Source organism: Pipistrellus hanaki (assembly GCF_964339955.1).
Source record: "Pipistrellus hanaki genome assembly, chromosome: 2".
Lineage (NCBI taxonomy): Eukaryota > Metazoa > Chordata > Mammalia > Chiroptera > Vespertilionidae > Pipistrellus > Pipistrellus hanaki.
The window spans coordinates 48584058-48601597 of NC_140504.1; the positions used below are offsets into that span (position 1 = coordinate 48584058).

The 17540-nt window shown below is 35.6% G+C and overlaps 1 protein-coding gene across 9 annotated transcripts in view; it reads left to right on the forward strand.

The window, feature by feature from the left end:
- The window catches only part of DLG1 (discs large MAGUK scaffold protein 1), a 237004-nt gene that overhangs the window by 13551 nt on the left and 205913 nt on the right, over positions 1-17540 (forward strand). For all 9 annotated transcript variants that reach the window (XM_084871554.1, XM_084871550.1, XM_084871555.1 and 6 more), the window contains exon 4: positions 2390-2556. In XM_084871554.1, coding sequence (XP_084727680.1) covers positions 2390-2556 — 167 coding nt within the window. The remainder of the gene's footprint in view (positions 1-2389; positions 2557-17540) is intronic.

The following is a 17540-nucleotide window of genomic DNA, read 5'->3' on the forward strand; positions in this document are numbered from 1 at the left end:
TAGTACTAGTATGTGTCCCTGACCAGAATCAAACTGGCTTCTCTAACCTCTGAGCAAAACCTAGCACAACTAGGGCAACTATCAAGCATTTTTATCATTGCAGAAAGTTCTTTTGGACAGCAATGGTCCAGTTTTTCATTAGAGATATTATTGAAGGGTGAATACAGCGGTGTTTGTTAGTTAATTATAGAATAAAAGGTCACATAGAAATTTAAGATTTGAAATTCGATTTACTGTAATAATTTTATGTAGTGATGTGGGCTATTTAAGATTAGTAATCAATTATTTAACACTCATTTAGGGTTCTTGAGGCAAAATACTATACTAGGAGTTCTGGATTTTCTTTGTGTTGTATTGGGGTTTTTTTTGTTGTTGTTTTTTTTTAGTAGGAAATACTTGTATCTGTCTGTCTATCTCTCTGCTCTCTCTTGATAGTTATAAATATACTAGAGGCCCGGTGCACAAATTAGTGCATGTGTGGAGTCCCTTGGCCTGGCCTGTACCTTCTCACAATCTAGAATCCCTTGGGGGATGTCGGAGAGCTGGTTTTGGCCTGATCCCACAGGCCGGGACGAAGGACCCCACTAATGCACTGGGCCTCTGGTATAGGATATTTCCTACACATATAAAATTCATGCACTGGGCCTCTAGTATAGAATATTTCCTACACATATAAAAGATATATCTTACATAGAGAGAAATTTATGCCCTACTACATAAATAAATACATACTCACACATATTATCTTCTAAGGAAAAAAGTTCCCTAATATTTTCTGGAAAATAGTCCATATTTAAATTTCCAAATTGTTACAACATATTTTATAGCTCCTCTCTCTTCCTCCCACCACATATACCAGTCAAGGCTCAGATGTTGTAGTTGATTGCTATGTCTTTTTAATTTCTCTTATACAGAAAAATGCTTGCTTTCAAACACTTTTTCTCTATCATAATACTATTTTTTACAGAGACCAGGCCAGGTTTCTTGTAGAACGTCCCCTTATCAATTTGTTTTGTTGCTTGCTTTTCTGGTGTCATATAATTTGTACCTCTATCCCCTTTATTTCCTGTGAACTAGAAGTTGATTTTAATATAAAGACTTGCTTTAGGTTCAGGTTAAGAAATTTTGGTAAGAACACTTTATAGCCAGTGCTCTGAATTTGAGTTTTTTATTTTCATGATGGTTATGTGAATAGTTTTATATAGTGATTTATGATTTATAAATGCTTTCACATCAATTTTTTCTAGTAATATTTTTGACACCCTTTGAAGTAGGTTATTTTCTTTATTGTATAGACGTTAGTTTTTATTAATACTTAGAAAGTTGTACAATTCCACTGGTTATTAAAAGTGAAAAGGGAGTTACTTTGTCTCTACTGTCTTCACATGTTTTTAAAGAAAATACTAATTTTTTCATCATTCTGAGAAACAAGAAGTAAAAGTTATTCCATCTATGTTAATTATAGTTATTGTGTATGATTCTTCTATACCGAATAATACCCACCCTTGCTGATAATAATTTCCCTCCTTTAAAAAAAAAAATCAACTCAAAATTAAACCAGTAGGTGAATAAAGAACTCTTATGATACTCACAGCTTCTGAACAGCATGAATAATCCATGTTAATGTATCAAGCTTATATAATTCCAACTGATAACAAAGTAACATGATATTCTAAATTATCCTGTGCTGCTATTAGTATGTTTATGATTTCTTTTAGAGTTTTGTCATATCTTTAACTGATTATTTTTAAAGTAATATAAACTATTTAACTTAAATATTTCTAGATATTCAGACTAGAGATCTAAAAATGCTTCTAGTTGATTTTCATTTATTTTTTGTTTTGTTATCGTTTGATTAGAAAAGCCATTAAAACCATTTAAGAAGTTTACATGCCCAGCCTGGATATTGGTGGTACAAAGATATAAAATATCAGTTTTAAGTCATATATGCAAAATTTATAATAATATTAGCTGCTCTCTATTAGGAGCTTATTATATGCCATTGGGCACTTTATATATATTAATATTATTCAGTCCTTGTAACAATTCATAATGATAAGAGGCAAGTTATCAGAGGTTAAGTAACTTGCCTAAATATGTAGCTAATTGGTGAAAAAGTAGGTATTTTATTTACTTTTTCAGTACTGACTTTGAAGTGTAAAAAGCCTATGACTTTTACACTGTGCCCTGCAGGTTCTGATATGCTTGTGATATAATACAGTGAAACATATTTACTGAAACATATTTACTGAAACATATATAATGCTATAAGGTTGGACTTACTATGCTAATCTGGAGTAAAATTTTTGCCTTTGGGTTATGTTATTTTAGCAATGCATAGTTTAATTAGAAAATATAAATACTTTTTTTTTCCTTTCCTCACCTATAGATATTCAAGAATTTTATGAAGTGACCTTACTGGATAATCCAAAATGTATAGATCGTTCAAAGCAGTCTGAACCAATACAGCCTGTGAATACTTGGGAAATTTCCAGCCTTCCAAGCTCTACTGTGACTTCAGAAACACTGCCAAGCAGCCTTAGCCCTAGTATAGAGGTAAGATAAAATCTTTTTCCCTTAAGCTGTTTAGGGATACTAAGTTTTTTTCATTTTATTAAAATGAACACTTTGCGGAACTATTTATAATGGAATAAAGAGGATTGGATTAGAAATACGTTTGAAAAGAAAAGCTCAGGATCTCTGGTGCCCTGGTCTTAAAATGGTTTGAGGTATGAAATACTTTGCATGATAGACTTCAATGAGGCTCTATCTGTGTGATAATTAGATAGAAACTGTTATACGTACTTTGAAAAAATGGTTTTGCTCTGGTATTCTTTCTTAGAAATTGAATATGGTTTTGTAGCCCTGAGCAGTTTACTTGCTACATTTATCCCAAGGATTCTGTTTATTTTCCTAAAGTAATGCATTATTAAAATTTTAGAGACTGACCAATAAATCTAAAGGTCTGCATTGGTTTCTATATTTTTCTATAATAAAACGATTGAGTTTTCATAACCATTTTCATAATGTTTTTTTTTTGTTGTTGTTATATATTGTTGCTGGTAGAGTTAGACGTGACAAAACAGAGATATGAAGCATTTTATAATGAAGATTCTGTCTGAGAAACATTAGTTATTTGAAGGTGGTTGTCTGACTGAATATGATTCTAGTCTCTTGTAGTTAATAGTAGAGAATTGCCTGGAAAATTGAATCAGCTTCTGTTTGGTGTGTAGTAAATTAGGAAGAAGTAGTGGTGGGCAGCAATCAGACAGCCCGTTGGCAATGAAAGAGACAGTTTCTCAGTTTCTTGTTTATGTTATGTAACAGAACAGAATTTTAGAGCAAGAAAAATCAGAAAACATTTTATCCCTCTCCTTCACTTTAAAGATGAGGAAACTGAGATCCAGAAGAAAAATGAGACCCAGCTTATTCAGCCGGTTTGGGAAAGTCTACCTTGGGATTTCAGACCTCTTAAAACCCAATTCACAGATATCTTTACTAATCTTGATATGTCCTTGTGTTTCCCTTTGATTAGAGATTCTAGTGTAGTATTTTCTGTGTGTCCTTATTTTCCTCTCTTATATTTTTCAATCACTTTTTCTTGGATAATTTTAGTTTCCATTCCCTTTAGTTGATATATCATTTGTGCTTATGCTAGTCCATTTCAAATAGATTTTTTTAAATGTTAATTGATAATACAATTTGATTTTTGAAGTGATATGGTTATATCCCCTTTTCATATAACTTTTTTGGTTTTTGGTATGTGTACCCTTTACTTTGTACATATGTGTAGAAAAATGTTTGGAATAATATTTGTTTAATATGAATGATTATTTCTGGGTGATGATTTTTTTTCTTATTTATACTTTATAGAGAGGAAGGGGAGAGATAGAGAGCCAGAAACGTCGGTGAGAGAGAAACATTGACCAGCTGCCTCCTGCACACCCCCCACCGGGGATGTGCCCGCAACCAACGTACATGCCCTTGACCGGAATCGAACCCTGGACCTTTCAGTCCGCAGACCGACGCTCTACCACTGAGCTAAACCGGTTTTGGCTTATTTACACTTTATTACTTTAAAAAAATAATAAGCATGTGTCATTTTTATAAAAACAATCCTAATTATAAAAGAACGATGCTACTTTTATTTTTTTCAAATTAAATTATTATCTGTGTACATATTTTAACATTGCCCCCCCCCTCCCATATATACCCTCCCTCCCCAGAGTTTTGTGTCCATTGGAACTGTGCTACTTTAAGAGATTGTAAGGTAGTGTTATTTGAAAGGAAGTAAGATAAAAGTAGGGGTAAGAGAAATTGTTTAATTTAATGAGAAATTCCAATAGAAAAAGGTGCACTATTATGTCTGCTATAACAGAATACTATAGATTGGATAGCTTATAAACAACACAAATTTATTTTTCACAGTTCTGGAGTGTGGGAATTCCAAGATCAACTCACCAGCAGATTCATTGTCTAGGGAGAGCCCACTTCCTGCTTCATAGATGGCCAGCCATCTTCTCACTGTGTCCTCACATTAAGGAAAGAGTGAGGGAGCATTCTGGGGTCTCTTACAAGGATACTAATTTCATTAATGAAGGCTTTACCCTCATGACCTAAGTACCTCCTAATACCATTGCTTTCAGGCTTAAAATTTCAACGTGAATTTTCGGGGACATTTAAATTCAATCTGTGGTAATCCTGTTCCTGATAATATAGTACATTTAAAGTGGATTAAAGATTCAAAGATTAAAAAAAATGAAATTATAGCCCTAGCCAGTTTGGCTCAGTGTAGAGTGTCGTCCTATGGACTGAAGTGTCCTGGGTTCAATTCCAGTCAAGGGCACATGTGGGCTTGATCCCCAGTGGGGGGCATGCAGGAGGCAGCTGATCAGTGATTATCTCTCATCATTGATGTTTCTATCTCTTCCTCTCTCGTCCTCTCTGAAATAAAAAATATATATATTTAAAAAAATGAAATTATAAAAATAAACATTTAAATGATTTTTGGATAAGGAAAGCTTTTCTAACCGTGACAACAAAGAAAACCCAGAAAAATTAAAAGGAAAAGTTAAGAATGCTGACATTGTAGAATTTGTTTGTGGGCTTCACAAAGTTTGATTGTTTGAATTTTGATTATAGAACTTCTGTATCTTGAAAGATACAATAAAACAAGAAATGATAAATTGGGGGGAAGTTGTCATATTTATGGAAAAAGACTAATTTCCAATCCTCTCAGAAAACCTCTTCAAATCAGTAAGAAAAAACCCCAATAAACTAGAGAAGATGACAAAGTACAAGAAAGCAAGTAAATTACTATCTTAATTAAAACATTTAATTCTAATATTAGCAGGATTCTGTAGAAAATAAGTTTATTTTCTCAGTGCTTTTTTTTCTTTTCTCAAAAAATTTTCCTCAACTCTGGTATATGTCTGTTGAATGATATTTCTGATTTTAAGAGTTTAGTTTAAAAACAAAATGTTACCTGTTTTCAAATAGGAAAAAGCCAACATTCAATAGGAAAGTAACTAAAGAATGTAAATGGGCTGTTTAGAGAAAAATAAACACAAATGGACCAATAAGCCTATGAAGAGATACTCCACTTCATTTTTAAAAAATGCAAATTGACAATGAGAATATTTTAATTTGATTATCAAAGATTAATTAAATGAGGAAAGAGAAACGTTTATACTGTTCATAGGACAATACAGTGGTGTAACTTTTCGGAAAGATAGCTTGACAGTATACATTCATAACCTTGGATCTAGCATATGTTCCAAATGTACTTACAAATTATTGATATATATTAGAAGACATATGCATATATTTATGTATATGTGTGTGTGTATATATATGTGTGTGTGTGTGTGTGTGTGTGTGCGCGCGCGCATGTTCATTGCAATATTTGATATTAGTAAAACCAACAAGGAACAAATATAAATATCAGTAAGAAACTGGATAAATACATTATGGTGTAGCCACTTAATGCAGTATAAAAGAGCAGGCATAAAAATATTATCTGTATATCCACTATGTGTTATTCAGTTATTGAAAGCAGGTTGCATAGCAGGTAGTATAATATAACTGAAAAAAGTGAGAGGTTAGATATGTCTGGAATATTATACACTTAGCCCACTTTCAGGAATGTACTCTTGTTTTCAGTTGTCCCTGCTGTCTCCAAGCTCCCTATTTTAGTCCTTTTGAGTTCATCTTCAGGGGAGGGAAATTATATGAGTAATGTAGGGAGGGCATCTCCTTTCCCTTTTGACCTTTAATGCTTTAAAACAATCCATCTGCTTTAATTTATGTAGAGTTTTAGGAGATAGTAGAGTTAAAAGCATATATTTAGTCTACTAGGTTTAATCTGAAGTCCTCTAAACACTGACTTAAAAATTATTGAAGTATTTGTATTATTTGTACATAAAGGTGCACAAATCATAAATATATAACTTGCATTCCCGAGAAGCCATATATCGAAGAAAAGAAAGGGAAAAATTTATATACTGGCATCAGTTCCTCTGAACTTTAGGGATGTGGATTTGTTGGGTGCAGGGGATGTGGTTTTTAGTTTTGTGGTTAACAGGAAAGTTCCAAGTGAAGAGGTGAGAGATGCGAGGTGGACAAGAGTCCAGAGGCACAGCACAAGGTGTTGCTAAGGCGAAGGCAAATGCGACAGTTTGGAGGCAAACATTGGAATTAGTTGTGAGGACACATACGAAATCTGGTATAGTGTCTCTACTCTCTTATGAGCTGGTGGAATAGCCTTCCACCTCTGCACCCCCCTTTAAATGGCATTAACTTTCTGAAGAGACTATGCTGGCTATTTTATAGACTAACATACATTCTGTATTTGTTTAGTTTGTTGCCTTGTGTTTAAGTCATTCCACTAAGTCATGTATTTCTGATAACAAGGTAGATGTAAAAGTTGATTAGACTTATTTTTGGGAAGCAGACTTCATGATTATATATTGTACTTCACATTGTATTACATTAGGAAGCATAGAATATCAAGTTGTTGCACTTGTGCTGATGCTTGATTACTTAGGTGTGGTGACTTCCAGATTCTCCATTGTATAGGTATATTTTTCTCTTTGTAGTTTTTAAGTATCTAGGGCACATATGTCAAACACAAGGCCCGCGGGCCAAATCCAGCCCACCAGGCCTTGCAATGTGGCCCGCACAGCGCTGTCATCACTGCACTCCGCTGTCAGTTTATGACATTGTCAGTTTATGACTGTTCAGTAAACCATTCGGCCCGCGATTTAGGCTGGATTTTAGATTTTGGCCCCTTCTAGGATTGAGTTCGACACCCCTAATCTAGGGGGAGTACTTCCAACACCTTATATTGAGTGAATTTTTACCTTAGTCATTAGTGATCATTACCTGAATCACTCACTTCATTAGTAGTTTCAAAATGTTGATTTCCTTTTCTAATTTTATCAATTCATCTTATTTATTAGTTGGTATTCTCCTGAAAAAAGTACTTTTCCTCATTAGGGATGAACCTTTGTTTCCTCCTACAAAAACTAGGTAAAGCTTATATTTTCTTTTAAAGACTAGCTTTTAGAGTAGAGCTTGTGCAATAATCCCTTTCAAAGGTGGCTTATAAGTTTCACCACTTTTTCTTGTTCTTTCTTTTAAAAAAAAACTACCACTGTGGATAGAGAGATTTTTATTTAATAAGTACATTGTACCTTTCTTCTGGGACTTATATTTTACTGTCATTTGGGCCTTTTTCAATCTCTCTCTTAAAAATTATTTTGAGCCAAAACCGGTTTGGCTCAGTGGTAGAGCATCCGTCTGTGGACTGAGGGGGTCCCAGATTTGATTCTGGTCAAGGGCAAGGAGGCAACTGGTCGATGTTTCTCTCTCATCAATATTTCTGGCTCTCTATCTCTCTCCCCTCCTCTCTGTAAAAAATCAATGAAATATATTTAAAAATAAAATAAAATATGGCTAGTAAAAAAAATTATTTTGAAACACATTACATCTACAAAAAAATTAAAAGAATAATAAACTGCCATTTTTGTCATATTTTCTTGCTCTCTGCACATGCACAAGCACACACATATATAAACTTAAAAAAATTCTGCTGAACCACTTGAGAGCAAATTGCTTTACTCTTAAGTACTTCAGTATGTATCTCCTTGGAAGAGAAGGACATTTTCCTAAAATTTTAAAAAATTTTCTATTTTATGAACATTTCTAAAAAACAATCTAGTTTGTAATTATCGGACTAAGGAAATTTAAAATTGATACAGTGCTATTATCTGTCCATATTCAAATTTAGTACATTTCTTATCTTTGGTATCATCTATCCTATAATGCTATATTGCTGAAGCAGAACATCTCAGTCCTTTTTGTTTTTAAATCCTCACCTAAGGATATATTTACTGATTTTAGTGAGATATGCACCCTGACTGGGGATAGAATCTGCCACCCTTCGGTGAACAAGATGGTGCTCCAACCTTACATCTGACAAAATTTGACAGTACAACCTCATGAATTGCTGAAATCTTGAATTCTTGCATTCAGAATTATTTGCAATCCCATGTTTTGGTGGTGGTCAGCTCCTTTTCCTATTTCCTTTATCAGTGCCCTAGGGTTTTTATCATTCTTTCTGATGCTTTATTTCTCTGCCAGAACATCTCTGTTGCTCAAAGACAATACGTCAGAGACACTAGTCTGAACTTCTTCTCCCACCGCCAACTTTACAATGTTGTCTCACTTAATTCCAGTTTTTCTTGTTTTATTTTAATAATTCTTTATTGTTGTAAGTATTACATATGTCCTCCTTTTCCCCCCATTGATCCTCTCCAACCCATCCCTCCCCCCAACCCAGGCCTTTACTGCCCCATTGCCTGTGTCCATCGGTTATGCATACAAGTGTTTGGTTGATTACCTCCCACCCACCCATCCTCCCCCACCTTCCCTCTGGGATTCCACACTCTGTTCCATGCTTCCATGTCTCTGGATCAGTTCTGTTCATCAGTTTATTTTGTTACTTAGGTCTGCATATGAGTGAGATCGTGTGATACTTGTCTTTCTCTGACTGACTTATTTCATTTAGCATGATACTTTTATTTTTCTCCTTAACTTTCATTGCCCTAGGAGCTATATCTATAAAGATATTGCTACAACATGCATCTGATATTTTGCTGCCTATGAATTTTTCTAAGATTTTTATGGTTTCCTGTCTTATGTTTAAGTCCTTTATCCAAATTGAGTTTATTTTTGTGGATGCTGTAAGTTGGTGATCTAGTTTCATTTTTTTGCATTTATCTGACCAATTTTTCCAACATCATTTATTGAAGAGACTGTCTTGACTCCATTGTATGTTTTTGCCTCCTTTGTCAAATAGTAATTGATCATAATGGCTTGGCTCAATTTCTGGGTTCTCTGTTCGGTTCCAACAGTCTATATGTTTGTTCCTGTGCCAGTACCAGGCAGTTTTGAGAACAGTTGTTTTAAAATATAGCTTGATATCTGGTATTGTGATCCCTCCAACTTTGTTCTTTCTCAGGATTTCTGTGGCTGCTCGGGGTCTTTTTTTATTTCATATGAATTTTGGGAACATTTGTTATAGGTCTGTGAAATATGCCATTGGTATTTTAATGGGGATTGTATTGAATTTATAAATTCTTTGGGTAGTATGGACATTTTAATGATGTTTATTCTACCAATCCATAAACATGGTATATTCTTCCATTTGTTTATGTCTTCCTCTATCTCTTTTTTCAATGTCCTGTAGTTTTCCGAGTTAACCTCCTTAGTTAAGTTTATTCCTAGGTATCTTAATTTTTTTGGTGCAATGATAAATCCATTTACCATTGTAGTTTTAGTTTCTCTTTCTGTGAGTTCATTATTGGTGTATAAAAAAGCAATAGATTTCTGGGTGTTAACTTTGTATCCTGCTACATTGCCAAATTCATTTATTAAGTCTAGTAGTTTTTTTGATGGAGTCTTTAGGGATTTCTATATACAATATCATGTCATCTGTGAATAGTGACAGTTTTACTTGTTCTTTTCCAATTTGGATGCCTTGTATTTCTTCTTGTCTGATAGCTATGGCTAGCACTTCCAGTACTATGTCGAACAGGAGTGATGAAAGTGGGTTTCCCTGTCTTGTTCCTGTTGGCTGATGTCGGCTGTAGGTTTGTCATAAAGGCTTTTATTATGTTGATGTATGATCCCTCTATTCCCACCTTGCTGAGATATTTTATCAAGAAAGGGTGTTGGATTTTATCAAGTGCTTTTTCTGCATCAATTGATATGATTATGTGATTTTTGTCTCTCAGTTTGTTTATGTGATGTATCACATTTATTGATTTGCAATATGTACCAGCCTTGCATCCCTGGAATAAATCCCTCTTGGTTATGGGGTATGAGTTTTCTAATGTAATGCTGGATCCGATTTGCTAGAATTTTTTTGAGGGTTTTAGCACCTATGTTTATCAGGGATATTGGCCTGTAAATCTCTTTCTTTGTAGTGTCTTTATCTGGTTTTGGAATTAGGGTATTGTTAGTTTCATGGAAAGAGCTTGGAAATGTGCCTTTCTCTTGAATTTTTTGGAATAGTCTGAGGAGGATAGGTTTTAATTCTTTGAATGTAAATCTCCCCTGTAAAGCCATCTGGATCGGGACTTTTGTTTGCTGGAAGATTTTTGATTACTGCTTCAATTTCATTGGTACTTATCAGCCTATTCAGGTTTTTAATTCTTCCTGATTGAGTTTTGGAAGCTTTTATTTTTCTAAAAATATGTCCATTTCATGTAGGTTGTCCAGTTTGTTGGAGTAGAGTTGTTCAGAGTATTGTATTATTATTACGGTATTATTTTAACAATCCATCGTATTTCTTTGGGGTCTGTTGTTACTTCCCTTTTTCATTTTGATTTTGTTTATTTGAGTCTTCTATCTTTGTTTCTTAGTGAGCCTGGGTAGAGGTTCATTAATCTTGTTTATCCTTTCAAAGTACCAGTTCTTGGTTTCATTGATCTTTGGTATTGTTTTTTTGGTCTCTATGTCCTTTGTTTCTACTCTGATCTTTATTATTTCGTTCCTTCTGCTTACTCTAGGCTTTTCTTTTTCCTCTTTTCTAATCTTTAAGTTGTAGAGTTAGATAATTTATTACCATCTTTTCTTCTTTTTTGAGGTAGGCCTCTAGAGCTACGTATGAACTTCCCTCTCAGGATTGCTTTCAGTGTCCCATAGATTTTGGATTGTTGTGTTTTCATTGTCATTTGTTTCCAGGATGCTTTTTATTTCTTCTTTGATATCTTTGGGAACCCAATCATTGTTTAATAGCATGCTATGTTGTCTCCAATTATTTATTTCTTTTCATTGCTTTTACTGTAATTGATTTCTAATTTTATGCCATTGTGATCTGAGAATATGCTTGATTTGATTTCTACTTGAATTTGAAGAGACTTTGCCTGTGTCTCAATATGTTATCTATTTTTGAGAATGTTTCATTTACACTTGAGAAGAATGTATATTTTGTACCTTTCAGGTGAAATATTCTGAAGATGTCAATTAATTCCATCTGATCTAGTGAGTCATTTAGGATTGATGTTTCTTTGCTGATTTTTTGTTTAGAGGATTTATTCAGGGGTGTCAATGGGTTATTAAAGTTCCCTACTATGATTGTATTGTTGTTGATCTTACCCTTAATATCTCCCAAAAGTTGTTTTTTTGTTTGTTTGTTTTGGGTACTCCTACATTGGGTGCATATATGTTTACCAGAGATAGGGTCTCTTGTTGAATTGCTCCCTTTAGTATTATGAAGTGGCCCTCTTTATCTCTTGTTATGACCTTCACTTTGAGGTCTGTTTGATCAGCTATATGTATTGCTATCCCAGCTTTTTTTTTCATTTCCATTTGCCTGAAAAAAATTTTTTTCATCCCTTCACTATCAGTTTGTGTGAGCCCTTTGTTCTGAGGCGAGTCTCTTGTAGACAGCAGATATATGGGTCATGTTTTCTTATCCACTCAGCTACCCTGTGTCTTTTGATTAGAGTATTTAATCTATTTACATTTAAGGTAATTATTGATAGGTATTTTATATCCCCATTTTTATTTTTTATGCCTGTGTTCCTCTTCTTCCCTTCCTATTTCTTTTTACAGCAGTCCCTTTAGTATTCCTTGCATTGCTGGGTTGGTGGTAATAAACTCCCTTAGCCTTTTTTTTGTCTGCAAAGTTCCTGATTTCACCTTTAATTTTGAATGATAGCCTTGCTGGGTATAGTATTCATGGATTCAGTTATTTGCTTTGCATCAATTAGTATATTTTATTTCATTCCCTTCTGGCCTGATGTGCTTCTGTTGAGAAATCAGTTGATAGTCTAATGGGAGATGCCTTCTGGGTAACTTTCTGTCTCTCTCTGGCAGCCTTTAAGATTCTTACTTTGTCGTTGGTGTTTGTCAATTTAATTTTTATGTTACTTGATGTCAGTCTTTTTGGGTTCATCTTGTTTGGGACGCTTTGTGCTTCTTGGACTTGTATGAGTTTTTTCTTTCCAATATCAGGGAAGTTTTCTGTCATTATTTCTTCAAACAGGTTTTCTATTCCTTGCTCTGTTTCTCTCCTTCTGGCACCCCTATTATGTGGATGTTGTTTCGTTTCATAGTGTCCCAAAACTTCCTTAGGCTCTCCTGCTTTTTAAGTAGTAGTAGTTGTTTTGTTTTGTTTGTTTGTTTTTTCAGTTGCTTCTCTGCTTGGGTGTTTTCTTCTACCTTGTGTTCTAGCTTGCTTCTTCTGGTCTACTGTTAATTCTTTCCATTGTGTTTTTTATTGCATCTGTCATTTTTCATTTCCTCCTGGTTCTTATTCATTGCCACTTAATTCTTACATATGTTATTGAATTTGTTTTCCATCCTTTTTTAGTGTCCTTATAACCATTGCCCTGAATTCTTTCTCTGATAAATTGCTTGCCTCCATTTTGTTTACTGCCTTTTCTGTGATTCCTCCTTGTCTTTTTTGGGTGGGGTTGTTTCTTTGTCTCCCCATTTTAAAAAAATATATATTTTATTGATTTTTCACAGAGAGGAAGGGAGAGGGATAGAGAGTTAGAAACATCGATGAGGGAGATACTTTGATCAGCTGCCTCCTGCACACCCCACATGGGGGATGTGCCCGCAACCAATGTACATGTCCTTGACCTGAATCGAACCTGGGACCTTTCAGTCCGCAGACCAACGCTCTATCCACTGAGCCAAACCAGTTTTGGCCTCCCCATTTTTTGCTGTCCCTTTGTGGTTGTTTCTATGTATTAGATCAAACTTCTATGTCACCCAGATTTTTTTTGAGTTTGTTTTATATAGTAGATGTCTTGTGAGACACAGTGGTGCAGTCTCTCTGGTCTTCTGGGCTGGGTATTCTAGGGATACCCCCTACTTGGGATATTTGGGTTCTCTTGGTTTAGTTGGGTCTTGAGTGTTATTGTCCCATTCGTGGATGGAGTTTCCTCTCAGTGTCTGTTTATATGGCTCACTCTTTATCATGTCAACTGAACAGCACAAAATACAATTTGAAAAGACATGACACAAAGGGAACAGAACAAAAATGTACTCGTAACACCGATAATCCAAATAAAAGTACCCACCAGAGAAAAGAGAATTGGGACAGAGAAAAGAGAGCAAAAAAGGATGAGAAAAAGAAAAAATATAAGAGAAAAAAAGAAAAAAAAGAAAAAAGAAAGGGAACAATGTATATGTATAGGGAGAAAATCCACAAAACAAGCAAACAAACAAAAATGCCAATAAGAAACACTCAGAAAAAGGGGGTCACACTATTTCCAGAGGCAGAGCTTATATCCAGAAAGTAAGGTAAAGGAATTGAGTAAGTAGGGGAATGGCCACAGTTCAGTATAGAGGAGATAGAAAGAGAATGTGTGGATAAGAAGGAAAGTTAAAAAATAAATAAATAAATAAATAAATTTTAAAAAGATTTAAAACAGTTTTTTTCCAATTTATATACTTACCCATTTTTTGAAAAGGAGACTAGAGGAGCAACAGATAAGCTTGAGTTTAGTGATTGAAACTAAGCAATTAGGAGAAAAAGAGAGCAAAAGATGAGGAAAAACAAAAGCATAAGAAAAGATTGGCTAGAAAAGAAAAAGAGAAGGGTTTATGGATTTGTAGTAGGGGAGAGGAAATTAGATATATGAGTAAGCCATTAGAGACTATAATAATAAGAATGCACCAATAGAGCAAATAAAGAAGATCAGTTTTAACCAGGGGTAAAAAGAAAGGAGAGAGGAAAATGAAAGCAGGGACAGGAGAATAGAAACAGGATGAAAAATGTTAGAAGTGAGGAAGAGTGAAAAAAAGAAAAAATAAGATAAAATAAAATAATGATAAAGTAATAAAAATAGAGTGAAGAAAAATAATACAAAGGTTAAAAGAAAGTCATTTTTTAAGTAAAAGGTTAAAACACACACACACACACACACACACACAATAAAAAAGTGAAATGTTGTTTGCTTCAGCTGAGTTTTAATGTCCCATGGGGGCTGGTTAAGACCCCTCTCTACTATTCTATTATATCTGCCACTTTTTCTCAGTTTCCTGATAGAAAGTCAGCACTTGTTGATAGCGATCCACCCCTGCTCTGTGTCTGTCTCCACAGCCTTGGTTGCAGGCAAGCAGGACCAATCTGCCTTCTTTGTTTTTCTATCTGCTTACAGTCTTACTTACACAAGTGTCTATTTCTGACATTGGCCTTAGGATGGGGTGTTGCTTTATTAGTTTCTGGGACCAAATGACCCCTCAACCCACTCCCCCAAGGCTCCCTACTCAGACTCTTCGTTTCCTCTGCAAAGCTTGAGGCTGGGTGCAGCTACACTAAATGCCCTGTGGATGCTGCTGGGAGGAGCTGGCTCTTCAGGAGAAAAATGATTGCTTCCAGTTGGAGGGTCCGGAGTGTCTCAGTGATGGGTTCCTGGTCACATCTCCCTGTCCAGCTCCTCTCCATAGCCTCTCCCTAGCCTCTATGAAACTGACCTCCACCTCGATGAGTGTTTGTAATTGAAAGGTCCTGTGAAAGGTTTAGCAAATAAAAGCAAGGAAAATATAAAGGCAAATGAACCGTGCCACTGTGAGTTTCTCTCTCCTGGTTCTGCACGGCTAGGGAAGTTCTTCAAGCTGCCTTTCTGGGTGCAGCATCTTGCACTGTGGACTTAGATCTAGATTCCCTGGCTGCCAGCAGCCCTGTGGATCCCCCTCCACAGTCAAGGTTACACGTATCCCCAAGGGACGCAGACTTGGTGCAGCGCAGGTCCCTTCTGATCCTCTAGTCCCAATGGTTGTATTGTCTCTCCAGCCAGATTCCTGATCCTACCGTTATTCAGACATCCTCTGTCCTCTCCCTCTGGTTTATTTTCATTGATTGATTTTTCTCCCCTCTGAGTTATAGTTTCCTGTTTCTTTATTATACACCTGGTAATTTTTTATTGGCATTGTCAATTTAACCTTTTCAGGGGCCTAGATCTTTTTGTATTCCTTTAAATATTCTTGAGCTTTGTTTTGAGATGCAGTTAAATTACTTGGAAATAATTTGATCCTTTTGAAGCTTGCTTTTAAGCTTTTTGAGTTGGATCAAACAGCTTTTAGTATAGGGTTAATTTTGTCCCAGACCTGTGGCAATACTATTCTGAGTACTCTACCCAGAGTATATTCTGAGTTTATTTATTTATTTAGAGAGAAAGGAAGGGAGAGAAAAGCATCAATGTGAGAGCAAAACATTGATCAGCTACCTCCTGCACACCCCCTACTAGGAATTAAGTCCACAACCTGGGCATGTGCCCTGACTGGGAATCAAACTAGCAACCTTTTGGTTCATAGGATGACACCCAACTAACTGAGCCACACCAAGTCAAGGCATTATAAGTTTTTCAGTTATTCTTGGCCCTTTGTGAGCTCTGGTAATTGTCCCACCTGCTTCTTTCCAGATGTAGTGCCTAGTTAGTACTTGGATATTACCTACATTGTTTTCAGTAATCTTCCTAAAAGTGATAAACTTTAATTATTTAAGGTAGGGGTGTCGAACTCAATCAGAGAAGGGGCCAAAATCTAAAATCCAGCCTAAATCCCGGGCCGAATGGTTTACTGAACAGTCATAAACTGACAATGTCATAAACTGACAGCGGAGTGCAGTGATGACAGTGCGGTGCGGGCCACATTGCAAGGCCTGGCTGGCTGGATTTGGCCCGCAGGCCTTGTGTTTGACACATGTGATTTAAGGAGTCATGAGCCTTGAGTGGGCTTTACTCTTTCATGTTGGGATGGCTGGGAAGAAGGGGATACTCTCAGTCTCCAACTGAGCATGTAATTTCCGGGCTCCGTCTCGCGAGGGAAAGGGTATTAGCTCATGATGAAATTTACTTCTGCACCCAATTCCCCCAAGCCTTATAGCTACAGGTGGATAGATAGATAGATAGATAGGAAGGTAGGTTGGTAGTAGGTAGATAGTTATATAGATGTAACTACCATCTATTGTGCAGGTAACAAGGTTGTCATTATTTAGTGCTGTGCACATATAGTTCATTTAATCATTACAACCATCCTAGTAGCCTGTTGAAGGTAAAGTCCCACTTTTATCTGTCTCAGGTGTAACTTATTAGGTTTGAAACAAAAGGCTATCTGTGATAGTCATCGATAATAGTAATAAAATAATGATGATGCTTACTTACCTGATAGGTACTATATAAATGATATACTTGCATTAACTCTTTTTCATAACTCTTATAGTGAACCTTGGTTTAGTATGTAAGTTGCTGATGCAGCCCATGCTATTTGAATTGTTTGGGGTAGGAATCCTATATAATAAGAGGAATTTGCTAATTATCCATTACACTGTGAGGTGTAATGACCAGATCACAGATCTGCAGGAGGGTGGGGCAGCAAACTACAAGCAGGTGGCGGAGAGCTACAGGAAGGGGCAGGGCAGCAAGTTGAGGAAAGGCCGGGGAACTACAGGAAAATGGCAGCTACCTACTGGCACACGGATTCCTGCGCAGGGCTACTGGTTGAGTATAAGAAGCTAATAGGAACAGTTCAGTTGATTTAATTTGAGGCCATTCACAATATCTGTAGACTGAGAAAACCTTGTGGACTATGAGAAATTGCATGTAATATGCTTCCTTATTATACATTTTTAACGGAGGAATGTGGCTACAAGCTTATGAGATTGAAAGCCACTTGCATCCCTGTGCTTCATCCCCTATCAGTCTATCTAGCTCTATTTCCAATGATCTTGAGGACAATACAATGAATTCACAAAGTTAGGCTACTTCTGGGTTAAAAATGAAGTCTTCTTGAGTTTGAAATGGTACATTGTTATAATTATCTTTTTGTGGTATTGATTTTTTTCGGGGGGTAAGGACTTAGACAAAATGGATTTAGTAAGACACTAAAGTTAAAATCTGGCTTCACTGGTAAAATGTTATTATTATTTAGTAAAAAGAGAATAGATAAGTTTTAGAAATAATATTTTAAATTATTGCATTTTGCTCTTCTATCACCCCTTCTTAAAAATACCACAT